General features: G+C 32.8%; 1 protein-coding gene across 2 annotated transcripts in view; it reads left to right on the top strand.

The window, feature by feature from the left end:
• Positions 1 to 27,185, top strand: part of LOC123694783 (lachesin-like) — a 59,634-nt gene extending 32,449 nt beyond the window's left edge. For both annotated transcript variants that reach the window (XM_045640348.1, XM_045640349.1), the window contains 7 exons: positions 589 to 710; positions 6,681 to 6,866; positions 8,344 to 8,533; positions 23,427 to 23,558; positions 23,905 to 24,030; positions 25,569 to 25,748; positions 26,144 to 27,185. In XM_045640348.1, coding sequence (XP_045496304.1) covers positions 589 to 710; positions 6,681 to 6,866; positions 8,344 to 8,533; positions 23,427 to 23,558; positions 23,905 to 24,030; positions 25,569 to 25,748; positions 26,144 to 26,313 — 1,106 coding nt within the window. In that variant the 3' untranslated portion in view covers positions 26,314 to 27,185. The remainder of the gene's footprint in view (positions 1 to 588; positions 711 to 6,680; positions 6,867 to 8,343; positions 8,534 to 23,426; positions 23,559 to 23,904; positions 24,031 to 25,568; positions 25,749 to 26,143) is intronic.
• Positions 27,186 to 27,405: the final 220 nt, after the last annotated feature.

Genomic DNA, 27,405 nt, shown 5'->3' with positions numbered 1-27,405 from the left:
GATTTTTTTTAAGCCTACGTTTTATGATATTGATATAATATGGAAAGTAATATTCAAATATTATATCTCGTAAATGCGAAATTTTCTTTATTATATATTATATATATTATTATCTATTTGTTGCTGACTGCCAAGTTGGCTATACGTTATAGATATCTTTTTTATTTATTGTGGTAAATTAAGTACATATACCTAACTCGGACTAGGAGTAAGTATAGCCATTTACCACCGATTCGGAAAGCAAATTCTACGGAGGACAACCGTCAAAAAACTACCTACGTAATAGACTATCAACTTTTAATTTTTGGGTATCTATGAAGGCTAGAACGAAAGTAGGTAGTATTTAAAATACAATCAATCCATACATCAATTAAACATTTGCGCAAATCGACGTAAAAGTACATTACTTCATGCGTATGCAGTTGACGGCTTTCCCATAAACATACCTATATAATTTTATTTCTTTATTTTTTTATAATAAAAATTTTAATTGAACTTTTGAAATAGTACAAATAATACAACTGGAGAAACTAAAGCTTGATAATTTAAAAATGTGTTACAGAGCTAACAGGAACGTTTTTATTTTAGGAGAAATGCCAATCCAAGCAGAGGTGGAGCCGGAATTTTTACAAGCCCTGGAAAACCACACAGTCACACAGGGAAGGGACGTGCACTTCACATGTGTTGTCAATCACCTGTCAAATTATAGGGTGAGTTTATTTCTATATCGTACATTTGATCCACAAATATATTGTACTTATATAAAGTGTTTGGTGATATTTATTGACCGGAAAACTTATAAAGCCGAAAGCAAGTTGCTCATAATTAAATTCAGTTCGTCGATGAAAGGTGTAGGTTTTCTTTGTAAAACGTATGTTGTTTATGTATGTGGACATGCCTTGTTTTTGTAACTTGTTAACCTTTAAATGCTTCAATAAATATGACAAAAGATTTTATTAATTAGAATTAATTTAAATTGTGTGTTCAATATAAGATAATCCCATTGTTGTCTATAAATTGATTAAGGTCAATGAATGAATTAAATTATAAATCGAACTTATATTTATAAAACTGTTTAAATATTTACATCCACTCACAATAATCTTCCTACGAACTACCAGTTACAAACCTACGCTTTATAAACACTACGGAAAATACTCATTGAAAGAGGATAAGCTACGTAGAACCGGCATCCATAAGTCAACTTGCGTGAATTTCAGAGATACTCGACAAACTTCCAACTGGGACATTTAACTTCTAAAAAATATTCGTATTATTTAGAAACGAATTTTGAATTGTTCCTAATGGACTTCGAGGTGACTTTGAAATCATAATTCTACTTTTAAAAGGTAAAAGGTTGAAGTTTATTTCGTGTCACGTTAATTACGAGCTTTTTCACCGAGACAAGAGTCATAAACTTATTAATGTAGAGTAATTTATCTCTCCGCCATAATAAAACGACCTCGGCGTATTGTCGTTCTACGTCCCGTCGTTGAAAAACTGAAAATAAAATATTTGTTTATTGTCCTTTCAGAATAATAAAAGATAAAGGAAAATTACTTAGAGTTATAACCTAATTTTCATACTTTCTTACTTAATTACGTGCGTTTGAATTTATTTTCCTTATTTTCCCTTTGTTATGAATTAATATTAATTAAAACGGACAATGGGCATCGCTTCATAAAAATCGGTAACATAAAGCGGAGATTCGTGAGATAAATCAGAACGTGCATGAAAAGTAAGTAGTTATTCAAGCGTACAATTAATTTTACATTTACGCTTCGATAAAGATGGGGGTTTTAAACTGCTCGATGCAGGGTAATGCTTTTAATAATTAAATCAAACGTATTTACTTATACCAACGGTTGATGCAGAACAAGACTCCCTTAACATTTAAGCGGATCTGGTGTACAAATTGGATAATAATGGAAAATAAACAGCCAGAGCAGCGTAATTACATCTCAGTCGCTGCCAACGTCGTCGGTCATTACGAACTATATACGGCGCAGTATGGCGGGAGCGTGTTGCCCGCGATATATTATGATATCGAATTGCATTTTCATACCGCACGTATATTTTCTTATTTTTGTATGCAGGGATAAAATAAATGTACATCAAGTAGTTATTCTCTACTTGATATACATTTATTTTATTCATGTTGATAAATTCACTCTAAAATATTACAATAGGTTGAAAAGTTATATTATTTCAAAGATTTCACATGTTAACGGTAAACAACAGAAAACGTAATAAAACTGAAATAAAAACTATTACTTGGAAAAATGTGAACACGATATGTAAACATTATAATTAAAATTTTCCTATAACTGTGCAATACAATCAACATACAAAAAGGAAAAACATGAAAAAATATTTACATCCGCATTTTTATATTCACACATACTGTAACAAATTCCTGGATATAGGTATGTGAATCACTGGAAAATATAGCATTGCATATTTTAATTTACTCCACGTCCGAATAAAATATTTAGTAATACGCACAAACTAATTTAAAATTGTTTATATCGTTAATAATCACAAATTGTATAAACACGAACGATTTATTCGATATCTAACCCAATTACCCAACGTTGTTTTAATCTGTATACTTCAATTGGAGCCGGCACACAGAAATTATGAAGACTGAGAACGTAACTCGCTATGAGTCATACCGCAGCTATATCGTTAGAAACAATACGTTAATAATAACGTAGCCTGCACGGGAGTTGCGCTAGCTCTCGTCGGAAATAATTCTCACAAACAATGAAATTGTTACTAATTTATTTTCCAACCGCAACAAAGCGGGATGTCACATGAAAAATGCGCGGCAACAGTGCGGATGAGACGCCGTACATTCCTGGAGACAAACAATTTTACTTATAGCATCCTCAGTTTTACCTACATTCGCGGTAACACTGTTTAAGTCACATTAAGTTTCGTCTCCGCCAGCGAACAATACAAACGATTTAAAACTTGGAGAACTGGGGAAATTGCGTGCAATTTATGACATTAATCCTACACATTAAGGGAAAATTCACCCTCGTATGCAATCCCGACTAAATGTTTTGTTTCGTAATATACTTAATCGTTCTCATTTAATTCTTAAATTACACACCGGATCCTTGGCGGTAATAGAACGCGATTTTTATCTTATGACGTGTGGTCGTTTATCGTTCTAGCCAAGGAAGATAATATAAAGTTTCTTTATAGTTTATGTTTAGGTATACGTAGTTATATTTTGTTTTTGCCTTTAAACCGTAGAAAGATGAACTATTTTTGTTTTTAGATCATAGAAATTGTAAACGTTCTTTATTCCATAACAACGTAATAAAATCAAATACAAAAAAAAACGAATTTTCTTAGGAACATCAAAAAGATCTAAAATCGTTGAGCTTAAACCTTTTTTAGTAGAATTTGTGATACTTTACAATAGAATATGTCGATCGCATCATAAAATAGTACTTTATAGCGCCAAGCAATGTGGCAACCCCGCGCGCCTAAAGGACTCGTCGACCGCCCGTTAGATATCGGGATGCGTCGTAGAGGTATTTAAAAGAGAAAGTTAGTTAGTTACAATCTCGCCAGCGTCCAGCCATGTCTCTGCGCTTTTAAAATTATTCATTGTAACGGTTTTGATCTGATCCTTGTAGTATTTTGTGTTTTTTTAATATTAATAAATGTTCTTTTATCAGTAATAGTGTATAATTCCAATAAACCCATTAACTAACGAACCCAAACTATATGTGGCGTCCCAACGTTAGGCTGTGCAGTATTTAAGTTTAAAAGACAGTTTAGCAAGTATTAAAAACTTTTGTATAATATTATGAATATTATCGTGTGTTTTGAACATAAGTGAATAGTGAACGTCGTATTAAACTTATAGTGAACGTTTTAATTGTAAGTTTAAAGGATAGATATTTGAAAGACTTGTGAATAATAAGTGTTAATTATTACAATAGATACTACATATTATGAATGACTATTGTTATAGATTGGGTTTTTATATACGTTAGACTTTTTATAATTTACACTTTACTTAGAACATTTGTGTTTGCATAACTTTTATTATTAATCATGGTGCTTACTCGGTCACGTGCGAATAGTATCGGACACAGTGAACAGCGACCTAACACACACCCTGTTGTTGCGGAGCAGTATGACGGTTCGTTACCGTCTACTTCACATGGCAGCGCCGTACCTGTCGATGTTCGTACATCGACACCGCCGCTGGCTGGACCTATGTCCGCCGGCGTCTCGGCCCCATCACCTCCGCCGCTATACGGGCGTGAGTCGCCCGACTACTTACCGCGATCGCAGCACGGGCGTGCTCCGCCTGTCGCCTCACCTCAGCCGCCGGCTTCAGCACCTGTGCTTTTATCAGATCAGCAGTTTGTATACTTACTTCAAGCATTACGGCAGCCGCCTTACCAGGCCGCGCCGCCGCCGTCATCAACTGTAAGTAATCTTTCAAATTGCTCATCAAGATTTAACGGCGAAGGAGACATAATGGCATTCATAGACGCTGTTCAAATATACAAGGACTGCTTAGGAGTCAACAATGACATGGCGTTGAGAGGATTACCGATGCTACTACAAGGTTTTGCTGCCACATGGTGGCAAGGCGTGAAGCACTCCATTTCTAGTTGGGATGAGGCTTTACATCTATTGCGTCAGACATTTGGACCGCGCTTGCCACCACATAAAGTATATAGAGAAGTGTTCAGCCGCGAACAAACAGATGAAAAAACAGATGTATTTGTGTGTCGAATACGATCGTTGTTTGCACAACTCCCACCAAATACACTGCCAGAAAATCCAGTGCAGCTTGACATGGTTTACGGCCTGCTTCATAGAAGGATTCGTGAAAGAGTACCGAGAACTATATTTGCGTCGTTCTCCGAGTTGTTACAACACGCCCGAGTGGTGGAAGATATTTTTGATGAAGTGCGCGCTACCGCGCCCGTCAAGGAAAATACTTATATACCCGTTACACCGGCACTTGTTGTACAATCTCCGTTAATACAAACACCTTCTACCTCTACATCGATACCTTCGTCTAGCAATACACCACCTAACAATAGACAAAGATTGAGGTGCTCATATTGCAAAACTTATGGACATAATATAGGCGACTGTAGGAAGTTATCGCAAAGGAGACTCGCTTCAGAACCTGTAAAAAAGGAAACCACACTTTCACCAGAGTTATTGGAACCGCGCCCGGCAATCACTTGTTTTGGATGTGGTGCACCGGGGGTGGTTCGATCAAATTGTGAAGTGTGTAAAGAAAGACGAAGCGCACCTATGCCTCCCACATCTTCATTTCAATCAATAGTAGCTGACATTTCAGTATTTAAACCGTGTGTGCGACCAATTTTCAATGTGGAAGTGTACAATACCATCGGTACCGCTTTATTGGATACCGGTGCTAAACAATCCGTTGCTAGTGTCAGTTTAACGAGATGTTTGCGTGCCAATGGGCAAGTGTTCAAATCCATAGAAACCGAATTGAAATTTGCCGATGGTACTAGGCGCGTAGAAATAGTAGAAACCGCTTTAGTCAATGTAAAGGTTCACGGAGTTGCCATAACTACGCTTTTTATAGTTTTACCAGGCGCCACCGATTCATTATTGGGGATGAATTTTATCCGGGACGCTGGCATGGTACTAGATTTTTTTAACAACAAATATTCAATGCGCTCCACCACTTTTTTTGAACTCAAATACGAACGAGACGACCACGTTGTGGCTCGTTCTGCTATGGTTCTCCGCGAGTGCGAGACAACTCTCTTAACAGATGTTGATAAGAATAAATTAACAACTATACTAGAAGATAATAGTGGTATCTTCAGTTCAGGGGGAGGACCTACTTCCATCGCTGTGAATAAGATTGAACCTAATCAAGGAACGGGTCGTTCGGGGGCAATAATCTCTGATACAAATTATTTGCCCAATAAAACGCCCTACCTTCAAGTAAAAGGGCGAATTGATCATCCACAGGATTTTAGAGAGCGTGCTGCTGATAAAGACCGTCGTCTAAGGCCTACCTATAAGGAGGGTGCTCTCGTACTCGTGGAGACCCATCGCCCAAATAAAGCTTTTAGGGGATTCACCAGTAAATTTGCTCCCAAACGCGAAGGTCCATACAAAATTTCCAAATGCGTATCTTCCACGACCTATGAAGTCGTGGACAATAACAATACCTTCCGAGGCAAGTACCATGTCAGTCTTCTGACCCCTTATACCGGTGTTTCCACCCCAATTGTTCATGGTCGTAAAAGAGGTAGACCAAAGAAGAAACAAGGTCCCAAGCCAGCACCAGATATTGCTACTGACTTGGAGGGGGAGGATATAGCGCCAAGCAATGTGGCAACCCCGCGCGCCTAAAGGACTCGTCGACCGCCCGTTAGATATCGGGATGCGTCGTAGAGGTATTTAAAAGAGAAAGTTAGTTAGTTACAATCTCGCCAGCGTCCAGCCATGTCTCTGCGCTTTTAAAATTATTCATTGTAACGGTTTTGATCTGATCCTTGTAGTATTTTGTGTTTTTTTAATATTAATAAATGTTCTTTTATCAGTAATAGTGTATAATTCCAATAAACCCATTAACTAACGAACCCAAACTATAACTTACGATATAATATAAAGTACCATTTCAACAACATTACCTTTTTCCATAGGTGGCGTGGATAAAATCCGACTCAAAAGCGATCCTGGCCATCCACACGAACATGGTGGCGCTAAACCCTCGGCTCTCAGTCACTTACAACAACCACAACACTTGGAAGCTGCACGTCAGCAATGTGCAAGCGAGCGACTCCGGCACTTACATGTGTCAAGTGAACACTGACCCTATGAAGAGTCAGGTGAGTGACGAACTTTATCCTTGAATCCTCGGCTCTCAGTCACATACGACAACGACAACACGTGGAAGCTGCACGTCAGCAATGTGCAAGCGAGCGACTCCGGCACATACATGTGCCAAGTGAACACTGACCCTATGAAAAGTCAGGTGAGTGACGAACCTTATACTTTTACAGGTATATTTATTTTCCGATAGTAAATCTATTAAATATACTTAAAGCAGTTCCATCAAGAGGTAACAATATAAAGTATAAATTATATTACCAATAATGGTATGGCATGTAGGTAATGTGGTTTTACAATAGCTATACGATTCAAATATTATAATCAAGAGAACACTCTATGTAACAAGATAGATTCGTATTTATTGTAATAACGCGTCGACAAGTATACAAACTCTGCACAAGCAATAGTGACGTCATAAATTCCGGAGCACAGCAGAAGGTTATCATAATATTATTATTGTACACCATAGTAACAGAGAACAAGACGAAACAATAATGTTGTCTTACTAAAATAGAGTATTGTACAAATACTTCCGCAATGAATATTTATTCTATCTCCGTGAAAACCCTTATAGAGTAAATGGGATAAGAAGTTCACGAGTTGTTAGGGAATCAGTTCACAATAAAGGAGTTTCTTTAGATTAATTAACGACAAAAACATTATAAGCTTATCCATACGATGTAATGGTGACTGACAATCTGATTGATTGAATTATAAATTTCAACTTAAACACACTTCCATGAAATTTAAGCGTTAATTTATTAAACAATTTATATTTTAATGAATGATTCTTCACAAAGTATCTTGTGGATTAGATAAAATTAATATAACAAGGTTTCTTATAACATTTATTTACGTCGATTGTTGTTTCTATAAATAAAAATTTATTATTACTTTCAAACTGTTCTCAGAGAAATTAGTTCAACACCCAATTAAAAATAATAGGATCGTAAAAGATTGTATACACCGTATACGCCCATTACATTGTGTGTAAAGACGAGTATTTGATACATTTGGTATAATTATAGAATGGGTCACGTTCCTGACGCAATGCCATCAAACAGATTACCACTTTCATTCAAGATCCATATGGTTACTTAATTGCAATTATTTTTCTTGTTAAATTTATATATTTATATAGAGAATTAGAGATACTGAATTACGTAAATCACTATCATAATACTATCGGAGCTATCGTTTATCTTTGTTATTTTTTTATGTATCTGAAGATAATAATATAATACGTTTACTTTGTTTTTTTTATATATTTGAGATAAATACCTGCAGGCTGTATTGATCTGTTTAGTGTCTTATATGTATTTTGTAAGATGTCCTTGTTTTTATTGTATCTAATAAATAATGGAATTATTTTAACTAATGTTCCAAGAATGACGAACTTTCTTATCTTAATTATATTATAGCGAACGTTGGTTTTTGTATACGAAAAACGTTTTCAACAATTTTTTTACACAGATGGGTCATCTATCAGTGCTCATACCGCCTGACATAGTGGACACAGCTACAGAGGGCAGTTCAGCCCGGGAGGGCGGGAGTATCCGGCTGACCTGCACCGCCACCGGAGTCCCCGCGCCCACGGTCCTGTGGAGACGGGAAAATCACCAGCCTATCGTGTTCAGGCATGATGGTGGCAGGGAGAAGAAGGGTATGCTTTGTTACATTTGTATAGCTTTCTATCTGCGTCTTCGCCCGATGTTTAAACCTTAACAAATTATAAGGTTTTATAATTTGAGAACAACTCTATCAATTTTTGAAAACGAAATGAAAATTTGAAATAGTTCTTGAGTTTATCGCAAACAGTCAGACAGACACTGTGCACCAATTATCAAAATTATGAAATGTTTGTTGTTTACTTATATGTGTCCATACTTTAGCCGCAAATGTAGACATAAACAGTAAACACATTTCATAATATGATCAAAAAACTAAAACTCTATTGTCATAAATCTCAATCCATTATAACTTTAAAAGCTAAAGCGATTCCACTGATTTCATATTTTACATTTCGTTATAATAAATGAAGCTTAAAACACAATCATTAAATAAATTTGCATCGCATTGCATAATAACATTCCCTCGTGAAATTTAAATTATTTAATGCTGTCCCATTTTAACTTGAAGCGGCAATAGCTCTGGCTATTTCTTAAAACCACCTCCGCTGAAAACGTGAAACGTCGAGAATCCACCTGAATAAAAGTAGCCAACAATTTGTACCGTTGTACAATGACTGCGAGCACGTCTAGCGGCGGACGTAATAGCTCGGAAAATATCGTGGATTGTTACATTTCCTTGTTTTCGAGTTGCCTCAATTGGACATTGATTTGAAACTGCCCGGTACGGATACACTGTTCTGTGCTGACATATATTTTTGTTGCGAATCAAAATTAGAGACAGAATGAAAGGATTAAGCTTGTTACAGTGTTATTGGTTAGATATTTCAAATTCTAATATTAATTTCAAATATTGTTTGAAAGGTAACTATTTCAACTCTATCCGTGGAACAACCTATTATATCTATTTAAACATTTATGCAGAATAATATTACAAAGTTACACAAAGCTAATTCTACGTACTGATTACGGTATAGTTTCTTGGTAATTTGTTGGATAGAGTTCTTAAAAATGTTATCAAGGATTCTTTCAGGATATTTTATTGCTTGTAGATTTGGTAAACATTTGATACAAATGTTTTACTATAATGTAATATTCTGATATTCATTGATTAAAAAAAATCTTAACATTATAATTTATAATTAAATAATTCAGCACGATAACAATTCTTTTTTATCTGAACTATTTTACTTTTACAGCGCTACAAAAAACAACTTTAAACCTTTTAACACAAATCTGCATTTAACAATCGCGAATATATTCAAAATATATAAATTATATTAACATAAGAAATTTTCATGAATCTTGAAAGCGTTGAATTAATTGCGAGAGCTTTTTCCAGTCAGGATATCCTGCTAGCTCGTTAGATCCAGGATTCGCATAAAGCAAATACTTTTAAACACCCCAGAATAGATATTGTTCTCCTCGTACTTTCCTTTGTACTGAAGAATTTTTCATTTCACCCTTCTATTGCAGAATATTTTCAAATTTGTGAGTTTCACAGCAGTTGTGCACTTTTATGTTAACAGTGAATTAGGGAGAATCAAAAAAGAATACATGTTTGATTGTATTTTTTTGCATTTTGAAGTATACTAAAAGAGAACTAGACAACAATTTATTTTTAAGACTAGCTGTGTCCCGCGGTTTTACCCAAATTGTTCCGCTCCTGTTAATCTTAGTGTGATGATATATTATAGCTTTCTCGATAAATGGGCTATCTAACACCAAAATAATTTTTTTCAGTAGAATCAGTAGTTCCTGAGATTAGCGCGTTTAAACAAACAAACTCTTCAGCTTTATAAATTATTATAATATTAAAATTATGAAAATGTTATAACAGTCATAAGAAATGCAATTACATAAAATATGCAGTGCAAATTACGAAACATTGAAATGAAAATTTTCAAAATTTCTCACCTACACTTCATCGAATTACAGGCTTAATGCTTCCAAACGCTTGGATTATTCAAAGGACGTGGAATTTCATGACAATGGATACTAAAACTATTTGGAAATGAATTCTACTTCTGAGTTCCTAGAATATTTCTATTCCATTACACAGCAAATACTGATTAATCACTGAGCTATAACAAATTATTGTTGAAATATAGTTATTTGGAATATTATAATCTGTTTGAGTTTATGTAATTTCGTTAATATCTACATATTATCTAATTGAATTTAATTGGATGTGTATGTACAATGTTATATCAATAACAATATGCTAATTTGCATATTGTTCATTTATCAATTTTCTACTAACAATTGTTTTCAGTTAAAGTGAACAAATCAACAGATTTTGTGTTAATTAAAAAAACTCAAAATAGAAAATGTGACTTAACAAAGAACTCGCGTCTCCATTAAAAATAGCCGTGAACAAAACAAGAAGCAAAATCATCTGTATATTAGAGTGCAATTTCACATTTGGGAAGCGCCATGTGGACATTGTTCTTATTTTAACCCTTTATAGAGTTTCCCTTTTCCCGGGGGTAAAAGCGCGCTCCACCGAAGAGACTTTCCAATTCAATCTACTTTGCATTGTCGATACTCGCATGAGGCATTACACCTAGACCCATCACCACCCAACCCCTTGCACTTGCTCCCAAACACTTTTATTCAATGGGTTTTATTTACGCAAGAGAAAGCAAGCCTTAATACATATATCGCCGAAGACAATAAGACGCCTCGCAACGAGATATAAAAGCTTTGAGTTACTCTCCGTTCCTTTTAGTGGGATTCCTTTGAAATGAATCGAATAATTTGCGGACTTTATGTTTATTGTCGGATTTTTATTCACGAAGTGTTTTGTTTAAAAAGCATGGAAAATGTCATTGTTTTATTTGTGTTATATTTAAAGTAAATTAGCGGAAGATTTTCGTTTTCTTTTACCTACTAATTGGAACGATTTATTTCATATTTAAGAAGTGAAATCATTATTTATAAATTAAAAAAATTCAAAGCTTCTCAATAAGATGTAATGCTTTTCAACTATTTACTTTTCCCATATCAGACTCCAAACTTATTTATCAACTTTGAATGTCCATAAAAGTAGGCGCACAACAAGTTTTTAAAACATCATTTATGAAATGTAATTTAGACACTCTCGTCTATGTAACTTAAATCGACTTCTTCAAACAACTTTCTGTCAGACTTCTACATCGAGCCGTTGGCAAGTAGGGACCAAAAAAGGACAACTGCTCTCTTTGAACTGAATTTTTATGAATTTTTTGTTTGCTCTTTTAAGACTGAACGTAAAGTTACAGCACCGCGGGCAACTGGAGTAATGGCGGAGTCCCTGTACTGGTTTTTGTAAGGCTGTATTTCATGGAAACTTGCTAATGAAATTTCTTTTTATTCACAAAACATTTCCTTTGATTGATGTTTAAAACTCTGAATAACAACAATAACGGAAAAATATCATTGTTTCTAGTTGGAAAGTTTAATAAAACCCGGCTTCAAAATACAGCCAATAGCGTTTTACAACCCATGGCGTCCACAGACTAAACTACCTATCGATTTTAATAGACATTATTTCAGCCTAATCGAGCTTCCCCCATTGTTCTCGGGACATTTATTTGTCACCTCCAGGTACGTACATGAGCGTCGATTGCCGTCACTCGCTTACTGTAACAATTTGTGTGCCAAACTCGTTATCTTGTCAATACACACATAACTAGGTTCTTTAAACAATAGCGCGCTAACCAAACAATTGACTAATAATTTTCGCTCAACAAACTGGCATATACCAAATGGAAATTTCACGTAACTCCAGCCTGGGATACTATTGGTTGCCTTAATGTAAATGTGGTGTTTCGCTACGTGTGTACGTAATTCTAAATTGCTTGTTTGTTTTCGTTTGAACACCCGGCATTTATTTGTACGTGGATTAAATTTGTACCTTTAATTAAACACGGTGAACGATTCTTGTTTCTTTTTATTAGCCTGATTCTATAAAACAAGCATCTTAAAGCAGCAGAAGCGTAATTGCAAATTTGAACGTGTCCTATAAAGTATTAAAATAACGTTTAGTAGAAAATAGCGCGGTGATACATAAAGCTAAGCATAATAGGGGCACAGTAAATGTTTGCCGTCAGCTGAATCTCCCGTAACATTAGTTCTGTTTATTGTGGTACAATGCAATTACATATAATTTTTGGCGGGGAAATAGGTCTTAAAGCGTTGAGAATTACCAATTTTATAAGTTAGGTATCCGTGCGAATGTCACCGCAGTAACCATAACCTTTTAGTGGCCGTTTACCCCTCGTTGGAACACTCCGTATTTTTAATAAAAACGCAATATAGTTTTCCGAGCTAGAAATAAAGGAAAGAGCACGGAGTCTTGGAATTTTCAATTTAAAAAAATTAAATCGCTTCAGACAATTGTCAACAATGATGCGCTCAGTGGATGTTAGATGGAATATTGGTTCTGCTTTATAAGAACATGCGTAACATAAAAAATGTTGATTAGAAAATTATTTAATTATATTAAAAAATAACAAATAACTTGATATTGATTTTTTTTTTCTTTTGCATCGAAAAATATCTTATTAAATAATTTACTTATCTAAGTATAAAAAAACTGTATAAACAATTTTAAAAATGTTGATTTGGTAGTTTTCTTGACAGCAAATAAATGATATTTTACAATAGATTACCTCGAAACGCCCTTGTCCATGTCCTTCTCTAGGCTTGTATTCAATTAATTCTCAAGTTAAGTTGTTGAAGCGTGAATGGCGAGGCGTAAACCGACAGATAGACCTTTGGCTTATAGTATTTATAACTATAGTTTGAATCACGCAGGTAGATAGCGGTCGAGTTGGCAAACGACTACATACAATGTACCTACAGTTTTCTACATAAACTCAAACTCAAACATTCATTTATTCAATTAGACTACTATTTAGTAGCACTTAATACACATAGTCAATGTTTAAATGATTTGATAATAAAATGAATAAGTTATTAGATATCAGTATAAAAAGGAAAGGGAAATAACAATTGTTTTCGAAAAAATCAACGTTAAAATAAAATAATACCATCATTAAAAGAAACAATTGATTTGTATGTAATGGGTATTAAGGATATAACTTAAACTTTTATGACTGATACTATTTTTTATAATGTTCATAAATTTCATAAATAAAAACAATCCACTTATTAATGATACTCACAATTTCAAGTAGTACATTATTAACATTATGATTTCTGGCGAATATAAAATTAAAAGATGTAAGCCACTGCAAGAGGCGTAAAATGGAACATAAAGTGCGACGTATAACAATAAAAATAAATTAAATAAAAGCTCGCAATGAAACTTCAGCCATTACTCCAGCGGAGTAACACAATTTCAAGAGTGTGTCGGATTTAATTATTGCAAATACTGCTAAAATCGCTTAATCTCATTAACGCTTTCAAACTAAATGCTTAGCTGAACTGGATTACTTAGTAATAATCGTGTAATGGATAGGACTCTTATTCTATCAGCCGTAACTTGGTTAGCTGGATTTATTGTGCTTTGTGTTGAACTACCCGAAAGTTAATAAATATAAATTAATGGATAACAATTGTGCGAGAGCGTTATATTACGTGATAATGAAGGTTTTGTGTTAAATATTTATAGTTCATTTGTGTTGGACAGTTTTCTTGGTATAACGATGTTCGCGGGAGAGTAACAGCCGAAAGCTCCTGGATGCTCAGCGGAGAACAATAATACAATCAGAGTCTATCAAGGACCTTAAAAAGTGAAATTGAAACAAAGAATCACTCTACTTTAATCTTCATTTCACAATTCAAAAGGTAATCAAGGCATGTCTTAATCGTTTAGGAACATAGTAACCTAAGCACATACCAAATATAACCCCCTTAATACATTTTTTTTGCAATCCTTAGATGAAACAATCACGAAACACCTGTGTAACATGAACATGAACAAACAACAATTCGTAATTAATTCCGGATAGTTATTATGTAATTCTCAGCTGCACCGGGTATTAAATAGTAAATAGTTAACCATTTGCAGTGCACGAAGGCAAGTAGAGCTCCGAAATTACCGCAATAACGGTAATTGCAATTTCCCGCTGAAAAGACCCGTTGTCTTCATTCACTCCGCTGCTAATTCTGATATAGTGGCATTCCTTCGCTGAACTAACATCTAGAATTTTACACACGTCTTATGTTTCATAATTTCTTAGCGTGTTATGATTATAAATGTTGCCATTTTCATAAGGTGTGCTGTGAAACTTAGTAGATGCTGTTGTGTTGTTTCTTTGCGAGTTGCGTGGATATATTTTAGTTTATTAGATGATATTATTAAATTTGTAGGTAATATTAAATTATTTTTTTTATTATTTTGGTTGTTTTTATGCGTATTTATTGTTTGTACATTAACAGTGAAACAAATTTAATCAGAGTTCTTAATCAAACATAACTAAGTCTTTAAGAATCTCTGTTATATTTTACATACATCACAATTTAAATAAACTACTAATATTATAAAACTATATTATATTATAATAATATATACTATATGATTATCTACAATATAAAATCAATGTCAAGTATCAAGATTATTCCAACATAACGTGACAAACTTTTATTATACAGCTTACAATAACATTCACTACTGTGACTCGTTTACGAGATTGCAAATAAAGCACCCCGTGCTGCTACAAGCCCACTATTGTCCTAAAACTTTTTACATTGTGCATTATTATAAGTTAACTCAACTATAATAAGTTTGATATTTTTCAAACACGAATTTCTTTTGTACAATAACTATAGGAATGCATATTCTTCCATATTTAATTACAGCATTATAAACATTTCATTTTAAAGTGAATACTTTGCCGTTACCGTCATGTTATTAAAGCAATGTTGTTATTTATTTATTTATTAAAAAAGGTTCATCAACAAACGACAATTAACGATGAACACAACATCGTAAAAACTAGTACAAGCCAGGCGATAATATATCTTAGATACCATTAATTATGAAATGTATGTGTTATTAGATATGTTACGGGAACTGTCGTGTAAAAGATATTTCTTACATTAAAAACATTAATTATACAAGGTATTGCATATTATTGAGATTCAAATAGAGTTAATTCAGCATTGGTTCTGATTTAGAACGCAAACTTTGTAGTCATTTGTTTGTTTTTAATTTGGCTTATCATATTAACTTTGATGGTAAACATGCTTTAATATTCGTTTAACCATATTTATTATAACATTTTGACGTGTTTACACACATTTTGAATAGCTGAAGAGCCTTCAAGCGATAATATTCAAATAAATCATTATTGCAATGAAGCAAAACACAGTTTGTAGCATCTGGCAATGTTATTTACAATCATGGCTTTATTTTGATCTCCGATTGATCCATTAAGCTGATTACTTACCGTACTTCAGAAATTCAGTACTAAAAGTTAGGCAAAGTGTTTTAATTAACGTCTTAACTCGTTGCCGGCGAGGGAAATAGTATTAAGTTTACGAATTAACTAAAATATTCGCCCCAGACAGTGACAGTGTATTTAATTTATTCATTTTTGATACTATTATCCGATTAAGGTAAATAATGAATTCGCATCCCGCTCGCTCTCGGGCCCGTTAAACCAAACAAGGTAACGTTGTTGGAAACTGAGATAATACTTTTAATAAGCTCGCAGAAAAAACTAATTAAAACTATTTCAGCTGCTCTACACTAATATTACAATGTAAGAAAGTTTGTAGGAGGTATCTGAGAGCACTGGACTTATTTAAAAATGTCTCTTGTTTGTGCCCCGAGGTCTCTACTTCATAAGATGTAATTAAGAGTTGTTTTCTGCTAACAGTTTATAAACATCTAAGTCTTTTCACTAAAGAAAATTATACAGTAGATGTGTTTATTTAAATAATAAAATAGGATGACATTTTATTCCAATACCAAGAAACATTTAAAAAAAAAATTATAATGAGTATTGTGTATTTAAAATATATTTTTCTTTTCTCTTACTCTTTACGTAGTTTTAAAATTTCCATTATATTAATAATATTTCCCAAAACTAGTCTAGAAACCACGTAAAATGAGCGTCTCATCCGAATCGGTATTACATTAAATGTAGTCCCCATTTAGTTCTGTAATACGCAATTATCACCTTGACGTAATCTAAGCAATTAATTTCAGGCAATTGTGGCTCAACGGCAATATGATTAGTTCGCGTAAAATCAGTGTCAAATCTAAATTGAACATATACAATAATACGCCGGCCGTGAATTTGATAAGCTCATATATATTTACGTGACAGGAATGTAATAATGTATAATATGCAAGCCTAACGCCACACATTTAATAATATCTGATGAGAATATGTCTGTCACGATTTACTGGCTTTTACGAGATAAATTTACAAGGAAATATTCCGAAACATATCGGTTGTGTGTAATTAAACTAAGAATAGAGTATGACATTGTATTTGAAACTAAATAGACCGAACCTAAAAATTCTACAGCGCAATATTGCAACCGTCACGTTTAATCAAAGAAAAAAACACACTTTAAAAAGTAGGATTTGTATATTGAATACAAGCAAGGCAGGTATACTATGATGATTAATGAAAAAAAAAATTGTTTTACAGTTCATTATTTATTTAAATGAAGCTCTACATCTCTCTCTTCGTTATTATCGGTATTCGTCACTTTCTATTCCATATCACTAAATACTCTTATTTATGATCCTGACAATAATGAAATGGAAAATATTTCAAATAAATACATGACTTTCAAACATAACATTCAAAGCATCTTTTATCAACAATTTTCATGATACCCATAATTCCAATATTGATAAAATTATGTTTGCGATATCACTACTGTTAATTCCGTTTAATTAAATGCTAATTATTATTAACGAACGAAATTGAACGCGGTTCATTATTGCTTACCGAACGTGGTGAAATTATATCGTTAAATGTATTTTAATAATCTCCTAAAATGTGCAACAATTTATCGACGGCCTGTGTGAGCAAAACGTATCATGTTTCGACTTTAATTATAGTTTTACGTAGGTACATCATACCAGAACAAGCTGAAAATACATAGTACATAACTACATAGATTATAATTAATACGTATTTACATAAGAGTACCTAATTATTCAACTTAGTCAAAATTTTAAGCTTTCTTTAATTAATACAAAAGTATTTAATATGCAAATTTAGTATATTTTGTAATTGTAAAGTCCTACCTACGGTACCTACGGTTCCATGTATGAATAAATCGTATTTAGCATAATGTAGACGGTATCTTTTCCTCAACGTGACATTTAGCTTAAAATACCAACAGCACAAAACTTCTGAAGACTTTGTTAAAACGAAGAAAAGTTTTTTTTTTCGCGGCACCTACATGGTAACACACTTACAAAAACAACTCTAATGGATTTAGCTTGTAAATTGCATTTATGTTCCTTCTCGTACCAGGAAAATGAGGTCTGTTAGTAATTCTTAGAAATAAATTTACAATTTCGTCGCGATCCTATGCAAAATCTGCATTTGTATCCGCGCTAAGTTCATTAGACGCTTGCGGCAAGAAATATTCGATTTGTGTTGAGCTTAGCTAATAGTAAAGTTTCTTTTAAATTTTTATTCCGTTTCTTAGGATATTCAAAAATATATGCCAATATATTTAAAAGGTGCTTTGGTAATTTGAAATTCCTGTCTAATTTAGAAACGAATCATATTTGATACTAGCTTTTACCCGCGGCTTCGCTCGCGTTAAGAAGTATTAATATTAATTAGGTATATTTTTTGCGGCTTTGGTACATTTTTTAAGCGTATGTAAAAACTTAGGGCCTACAAAACTACAAAACTTTAATCACATATTTTATCCCCTTTGAGGTGGAATTTGACAAAATTCTTACTTAGGGAATGCCTACGTCATAGTAGCTTTATGCATGCAAAGTCTAAGCCCGATCGGTATAAAATTTACATAGTTTCATACAAACTTTCATCCCTTATTTAATCCCCTTGGGGGTAGAATTGATCCAAATCCTTTCTTAGGGGATACCTACCTGCATGCCAAATTTCAGCCCGATACGTCCAGTGGTTTGGGCTGTGCGTTGATAGATCACTATATCAGTCACCTTTGAGTTTTATATATATAGATTACTGACTGAAACCGCAGGGCAAAGCTAGGGTATGAATTTTCGAAAATCTTTTCTTACCGGACGCCTACGTGTCATAAGATCTATCTACATGCCCAATTTCATGCAAATACATCAAAGGAATAAAAAGTTTCCTACAAATTTCTATTGCCTATTTTACACCTTTAGGGGATGAATTAAAAAAAAAAATCTTAACAGAACGTCTACGTCATATGATCTATCTACATGCCCAATTTCATGCAAATACATCCAAGGAATAAAAAGTTCATACAAACTTCTATCCCCTATTTTACCCCTTTAGGGGACGAATTTTCTAAAATCCTTTCTTAGGGGACGCCTACGTTATGACATCTATCTGCATTCCAAATTTCAGCCCGATACGTCCAGTGGTTCGGGCTGTGCGTTGATAGATCACTATATCAGTCACCTTTGAGTTTTATATATATATAATATAGATATAGATTAGAATATTCAATATATAATTATAAGCAATATAATTCTGTGCTGCATTCTGTTAATAAACGACATTAATTGTAATATTACGTAGAATTTCTCATTTATCAACTGATTGGACAAATCAGAGCTGATAATAATAACATTTATTTGACCTACAAATTGCTACAATAATTCTCTATCATTTCATCGTGACTGCAGAAATTCTTGCGATTATTACGGACTAAAATGAATAGTTATAGTTATAATAACAGGTAAAAGCTATGCAAATTGAAGAAAAAGCGGCACGTTATCGGACGAATCAACGGATGCGCTTTGAAATGCTTCATTAACATAATTTATTCGCGGCTGTCAGTACGGGTCTTGAATTTGTGGAGGGTGGTTTTTCAACGGCGAAAAATTGTGTAAAAGAGTCACGTATATTTTTTGCGTCACTGGATACATACGGTCTAGTTTAATAATGCCATAACCTCGCGTGATAATATCAAGTGTACATTACGTCTCGGATTCACGACAATAATTTTCTTTAGGTGTGAGCTTTTATTCTCGTATGACCTTCGTAAAAGAGATCGTGCTCCATAACAAGTATATATGGCACTGTCGCATATATCAATGTATGGTGAATAATATATGATTACATATATTTTTACCCAGTTACACGCCTATCTGTAACATACAAATAGATACTTCCAAGATATAGACTACTTCCAAGATAATATACGAATGAACGCTTAATGTTCTTTTGTTTTTTTTTATTCTCTAATAGACGGGTTTGTTATCCTTAAATTCATTAAATTTCGAACAGTGAACGGTTTTAATTACTTCTTAACTTTGATGGAATATAAAATGACGATAAAATAGCAAATTGAAATTCGAGTCGAGCATTCAGTTATAGTTGCTTTAACTTTTTTTAAATACTTTAATTTAATTAATTTGCAGTCTTATTGTTTTGCAATTGATAGTATCAATTATTTTCTTATAATAAAAAGATACGTAATAAGATATAATACGTTTTAACGATTTGATAAGCTGAAAGGTCATGGTCAAGAAATACTCAGTACATGCTCGTTAATTACAGCAATAATTTCCAATCTCTATTACAAGAAAAATAAAACAGAATGAACTGTCCCGGCTACATATGGGTCATATTTGTAAGTAAGCGAATCATTAGTCTACTATGTACGCTGTCATTGCAATAATGCCCATTTTCACGGTTGGGATGTGTCTAATTTCAACGTTCGATTGCCGTCCCGCTGAAATAGCGCGTAGTTGGTTAATGTTCCCTTTGCATTCAAATCTGTGTGTTAATTACAGCGTGGAAAACTGGACAAAATAAACCCATTTGATTTCATTCGCTCCTCTAACGTGAATTATAGATACACGTCACAGTAGGTAATTACTTCTCTGTGAATGTGCTTTCGTGGTACATAGACAAGTTTTGCAAATATTAATTTGCTAGCTAAATTCAAAATTTACAGCAGACGTCATGTTTCAGAGAGCTCGTATGACCGTTGAGCTAATTCCACGTTTGCCGTTTTTAATATTAGAAATATGGTATGGTAATTTAATTCCATGTATAATACAAAACAAATTCCTTTTCATCCTTTTTGATTTTTATTGCGTGAACCGTGAGCATTTCGCGTTTTCGCGTAAATATATTTTTAATTATAGAATAAAGATATTAATATGTTACCTTCAAAAGTGACGTTCCGATTGCCGGGTAGATTCGTTTTATTTCTGTTTCATTGATTAATTGAAACAGAAATAAAACTACTGATGTCTGATTATATCTATAGTAGAGCCATTTTAATAGGCAACATTTGACAGTTCATCAAAATTCAACAACGTAACCTAGTAACGACGACATAGAATAACATGATATTTCGTTTTGTTAGAACTGCACATTTGCTTAACTTTTTTTCAATTACGATTACATATTTATAATAATAATGACCGATACAAGTAATTTTAAGATTTCATTTTACTGATAAACCATATACTAAACATAATAAACAATTTCTGAATTGAAGAACTGACGTCGCTACAATTTTGTGTCAATAAACCTTTTTTCTTTTTAAATACTAGAGACGTTACTCTAAAAATCGAAATCTGACATCTAGAATCGAATGCATTGATTACTTGTGCATAAAAATCATCATAAATTAATAAATTCGATTGACAAATGTTTCAAATCCGTATCGATTAATTCACTTTAATCGATGTTTTTAAGCAGGTTACCTCTCTTCGAAGATAAAATTGATAGACGTCAAATGTTGCCTATTAAATTGGCTCGACTATAGGCGGTCTATTTAATAGATAACATTGTAATTATTCTCTTATTCTCTTATTTATATAAAGCTAAAATCTATGGAAAGATTTTCTCCTTTGAATACTTAATTATATGTAAAACTTTAAGCTAATTTTAAGCAAAGCTCTCAGGACGCCTAACTTTTGATTTTAGTAGTTCTTGCTTCCTTGTGATGTTTTTCTTTACCACTTGTGTTGTTGTTTCACCACTACAGAATTGGATTTGCGCATTAGCCGTATATTCTTTATTCTTGCAAACTTTCGAATAAATTCTTAAGCGAAAGAAAGAAGTTTTACTACGACAATGACTTATAACATCAAAGCTATATGCAACTTTGAACGGAGATATTCTGTGCTTCAAATTATTATTTCAGTAAAATTTTACACTGAAAAAATAAAGAAACCAAGTGAAAATACGATAAAATCTTTCTTTAAATGTCAGACTACCTTAAAAATTCCAAGTGAATTGTTTTCCATTCGTATGAACGAACCCATTGATATTATAAAGAATATTCAAATACAAAACCACTCATCGTAGGTTCCAATAATTCTTTCTGCTTTTATCATTCCACAACTCTTTGCTCGTTCATTTTTAAATACGTCGTTCGACAAATTCACTTAATACCGCGTTAAATGAACCGTATTCGCATGATAAAAGATTTTATGTAGAGAAATTATTATTAGTAAAAACGATTTCAAAACGAAATTTGATTTAAAGAAACGGTGAAACTTTTCACCCGTGATTGCCTTGTTTGTGCTTTATATCGTATGTGTTTTCGCGCTCCAGAAACTTCATATACGAAGAAAAGCAATAAGTGAAATAAACTGGGAAATAATACGTTAATACGCGAAGGAATTCAATAAACGAAAACATTCTATTAAGAATTTCTTTCATCACAAGAGATAGCTGATAACAAATACTGTGAAGAATGTTGTGAAAATATTAAATTTAAAGTGGACGTTTTACAAGACTATATCGTATTTATCGTTATCTTGTTTGCAAATTAAAAACTTAAATTGTATTAAAATGTATCATATCGGAAGTTGTTGTAGCTTTTAAGTGTGGAATACTAATTATTACACTATTAAACTATGTGACAAAGTTTAGGTGATGCAGCTACAGACCCTAATAATTATATTAAATATGAGGTTATAATTCCGTAATAGATCACTAGAATAATCACACTTCTTTCTAGAGACTCCCAGAACATCCTTTTTCACTCTCCCAAAAAATATAAACAATAAAAGTTCCATTTACTGGCAAAAAAATCTGTATTGTTTATTTTTGTATAGCATTCTGGTCGAGAATGCTAAACTGAATATTTTAGCGTTGGGTTTGTCATGTGTCACTCTTACCCACAAGCATACATTCGCATAGTATTATATTATATCTAACCCATATTTTGCTTGCATTTAAATTTGTTCGCTCTCTGCCTTCTCTCTGCTATTTTTTGTAACCAAACATAAATATTTATTTCTATTTGAATGTGCTCGATCAAGAGAACAGCATAACATTAAAAGCTCTATAAAAAAAGAAACGTACAATTTTATGAAACATGTAAGTTTCCGAAAAATGTCGATCATAATATTATGTAAGCAACAGCTACATTTATATTGAGAATTCTAAATTTTTGGCGGTTTAATGAATGATGGTTGGAACCAATTAAGGTTAATATTTCAATAACAAATAAAGGTAACTAAAGCCTTCATCAGAGCCTGTTATAGGAAGAAGAAAATTCTCATTTTGTTTTAAGAAATTATTTTTTTTTTTATAAAAGGACCATAAAATTGAGTCTTTTCCAATTATATTTGAAAAGCCAAATCAAATAGGAACATCTGGTATATAATAATCTCTATCCGATCAGAACATTATTAAAACCAGCAATTTATACGTCTCATTCATTATCTCTATAACGTCAAAATAAATCCTCCGATAAAAATTGTCTGGCGATTGAAAAATCGGTCCCAATATCATATAACTGTTACTTGGGAGTGTCGTTATAAATCACCTCTCGACCAATTTCTTTCAGTGCTAGATAACTTTAAAGGCGAGAGTCTCGAGTTGTCTCACGTGCAGCGGGCTGACATGGGCGCATATTACTGCATTGCGAGCAACGGCGTGCCGCCCACCGTCAGTCGCCGGTATCACGTGCAAGTGCATTGTAAGTCATCAGGTGTCACAACTTGTACCGCTCATGAATTGCAACCGAAAGTTAGCAGGGAATTCGAAGATTCGTATAAAACGTGGCTTTGTTTTATATGACCACTTCGAAAATTTTAAACTTTAATATACCAACCATTAAAGTAAGGTACCTAGTGTACCTACTCAATTTAGCTATTGTCTTAAACTTGTTTCCGTGAGTCATGAGTATGTAGAAAACGTTAAATTGTGTCTTTAATTAAAAGTAAAACAACATTAACATGGGATTTATAAGAATTTAACTTCATTATACTAATTAGAGTAAGAAATTCCGACAAACAATCTCATGTTTTCTTATGTTAATCCAGTTATACCACAAGTAAAAGCCGCGCTACAATTAGTGGGGGCGCCGCTCGGCAGTGACGTAGAACTGCAGTGCTACATAGAAGCCTCTCCGAAAGCTATGAACTCCTGGTACCGGGAGGATGGTAACTGTAAGTATTTTCTATTATAATAATTATGAAAAATATAATATTATTTGTATGCCTCTTAAAATCCTTCCGTATTACTGCGCGATAAAAGTTTACCACGTTATTAATATTTAAACATGTTTCTTTCGAATAAAAGGGATAACTTAAAAGTGATCCCTCGAGACATATTTTAGATTTCGACTTTTGACAAGGAAAATCTTAAAGTTTGCTAGTAAAAAAGTTATTTTACGCACGTAATAACGATCGTGCCATGAGTACACCAACGCCCAAGAGTTTAAATGAGATTTAGATTATGAAGAGAAGGTACACTTTTGTTTTTATTGATATACTATATAAAAACATTAATATAGTATCACTTTTCGAGGTATTTTGAGATGTTAAGATGTTTTCGATTTGATAATTGTACTGAGTAAAGTATATGAATAAGAAATTAAGAAACTATTTACAACACAGTTTTTATACTTAGCTTTTTGTTGTTCACTATTCACGATAACTCATGTAAAAAAAACAATTAATACAATATCTTGTGTTCTATTTACAACGCGTAAAAGACTAATCTAGACAGGTATCATCAAAAATGTTAAAACAGCATTTCTGCCAACCACGCGTGGGGTCAATTAACATTAGGTTATCTAGCAGTTGGAAATCCGCCAGACAATTGAGAGACAAATTACTGGAGACTAATGTCTGTTCTATCGAGAACTTTGACATCTCGATCGCATTATGTAGTACGAATCGGAGTTCACTGAAGACAGATTTCATCTGATCTTCCGCATATTACTTAGTGAATTGCTTCACTCTTTGTTTCAAGTTTTGAAAGGCTATGATTTCAGCTATTATTTTAGTTTCTATAGCATTCGATTGGTTTATAAATATAAAAGGCGGAACACGCGGGTTCGAATCCCGCATCGTGATCGATTTTTTTCTATTTATTTATTTATTTATACTTTAAAAAAGGCTATGTTTTCGTTTAAATGTGGGATCTAAGGTAATAATAACATTTTGTAGTAAAAAGGAAGTGGTTCTGTGGCACCAATCTTATTTAACGGATTCTTTATTAAAATATTTCTCATCGCGTTTACAATAAGTTTACATATTATTATATACAATACATATTTCTATAAAATACAATATATATTTTAATGAGAAAAATAACGATAATATATGATTGAATATCGTTATCTTACTTATAAAAATTGATATAATTGAAATTACTACGGACTACTTCAAAGATCTCTTTGAATATATGTATATTTTACGATCATTTGTTCATATAATATTAATTAAACACTGGTAGGTCGCTAGGTAGTAGCTTGAGAATAACGTTGAATCAATAACCTTAATTGTATATTGCAATACCGTAATGATCATTTACGGTATACATAAAATCTTTATTTTTTCACTTATTAGCTCAATTATAAAAATATTAAAAGTACGCACACACACTAACAGTTAAACAATTCACGCCAATAACAACGTTATCCTAAAACCCTCTAGAAATAAAAGGCAATGTGTATTGAATGAGATTTAACATTTCACAGCGCTGGTGAGCGATAAACTGCTAGAGAATCCAAAGTTCCGTATAACGGAGCGCTCGGTGAACGAGTATTCTTTATGGATGAACCTGACTATAAAGTCGCTGGCTCTCAACGATTTCGGGACTTACGTGTGTGCCTCCGTCAACGCGCTGGGCAAGATGGAAAGCCAAGTTAGCTTACATAGTGAGTTACATTATTTGAATTTTGAAATTTGTCGCTTTTCTGTGCTGGGATACGAGATATGAATATAGTAGGTTGAATGTTTGGTCTTTTAAATTTTTGTTTGAAAAATTGTTTGGGTATTAATTTATTTTAACATCGTATACATTCTGCCAATTGAATCGTAGATTTATTACAAAACATAGCTATTATACATAAAATAGTTCTCTTTACAACAAGATATTCTCAGAAATTTAATCGAAAGCTTCTATAATATTTCTTGTATTATTTTCCACTCAGTTAACAGCAATATTTACATACATTTAATATACCATTCGATCTGCAATGTCAATATGTACATTGTACAGCTATCTGATATTAAGTGGATAAACACTGAAAGTTTATATTTCTTCGAATAGAAATAGATGTAAACCTAAGCCCAGCGGACGTACCTATGGTGTCGGGCGCGGCGTGGCAGCGAGCGAGGAACTTACCCGCACGAGCGCGAGCGACTTCCTACTACATAACTCAACACCTCACGCAAATACAAGCCATACTAATTACTATTCTCCGATATGTATATAACTAACTGTAAGTACGTATGCCTGATCGTTAAGCCGTGAAGAATATTTTGTCCTATTTTCACTGCCACTAGGCTACTGATTGTTTATTACCTTGAAGTAATGGCATTTCAATGCATTTACTATACTTGAAAAAGTCTGCATAAAGAAAAGTCTGTGTATACTTTACATAAAGTTGAATTCATATGAATTCATAGAAATACTTCCATAAAGATACAGAAGATTGTGCTCTACATTTGTGGGTTTTTATTTACAGTATTTAAATATAATTAATATTGATCTCGAATATATAGAAATGTGATATAATAAGAATGTATGTATGAAATATACACTTGTAAGTAGCGATAATAATAATTGTTATGTTTAAAAGTATAATTTTAATAAATCATATCTATATTTTATGCTCATCTATTACATTATGATTGTATATATGAACATAATACCATATTCTGATTCTCTAATCCAATTAAATTAATTTTCTAATTTTTAGTTGATAATATTTATGTTCGAATCATTGTGTAGAAAAATACAGTAAATTGAATTAAAAAAACTTGTGGCATAAATAAATAAAAATATTGGTCATCTCTTCCGCTTATTTGTAAAACCATGGCTACATAAATTTCCTTTTATGTACCTTATATTGTTATAAGTTAATAAAATGTAATTTATTATCAAAAGATTTTGTTGTTTCATAAATCTCATACATTTTTGATGAATGTTATCTGAGAAAATTAGCTTAAGTAGCGTTAGAAAATGATAATGTAAACAATATTTCCGAATGTTCATAACTTGAATCATGTTCTTATATATTACGTTGACTTTGACAATAAATGTGTAATTTATAAATTTTACTTGTGTAAACTAAATAAATAAATGTCCAAAAAAATATGTCGTTTCATTTATTTACCTTACCTTTATATTTTACCTAAGTGTATTATAAGTTGGCAACATAAGAAGAATTACTAATATATATTTTTGATATTATAATAGGAAAAAAGATTACAAATCTATGATTCGATCACTGATCCTCTTATCCTAAAAAAGAACTCAAAATTAGGATCTAATATTTATTTTGGCATCAAAACGGAAAATTATTTTAA

The sequence above is a fragment of the Colias croceus genome, chromosome 10 (genome assembly GCF_905220415.1).
Source record: "Colias croceus chromosome 10, ilColCroc2.1".
NCBI classification, from domain to species: domain Eukaryota; kingdom Metazoa; phylum Arthropoda; class Insecta; order Lepidoptera; family Pieridae; genus Colias; species Colias croceus.
The sequence above is the reverse complement of the archived record's forward strand: the minus strand, read 5'-3'. Positions and strand labels throughout refer to the sequence as shown.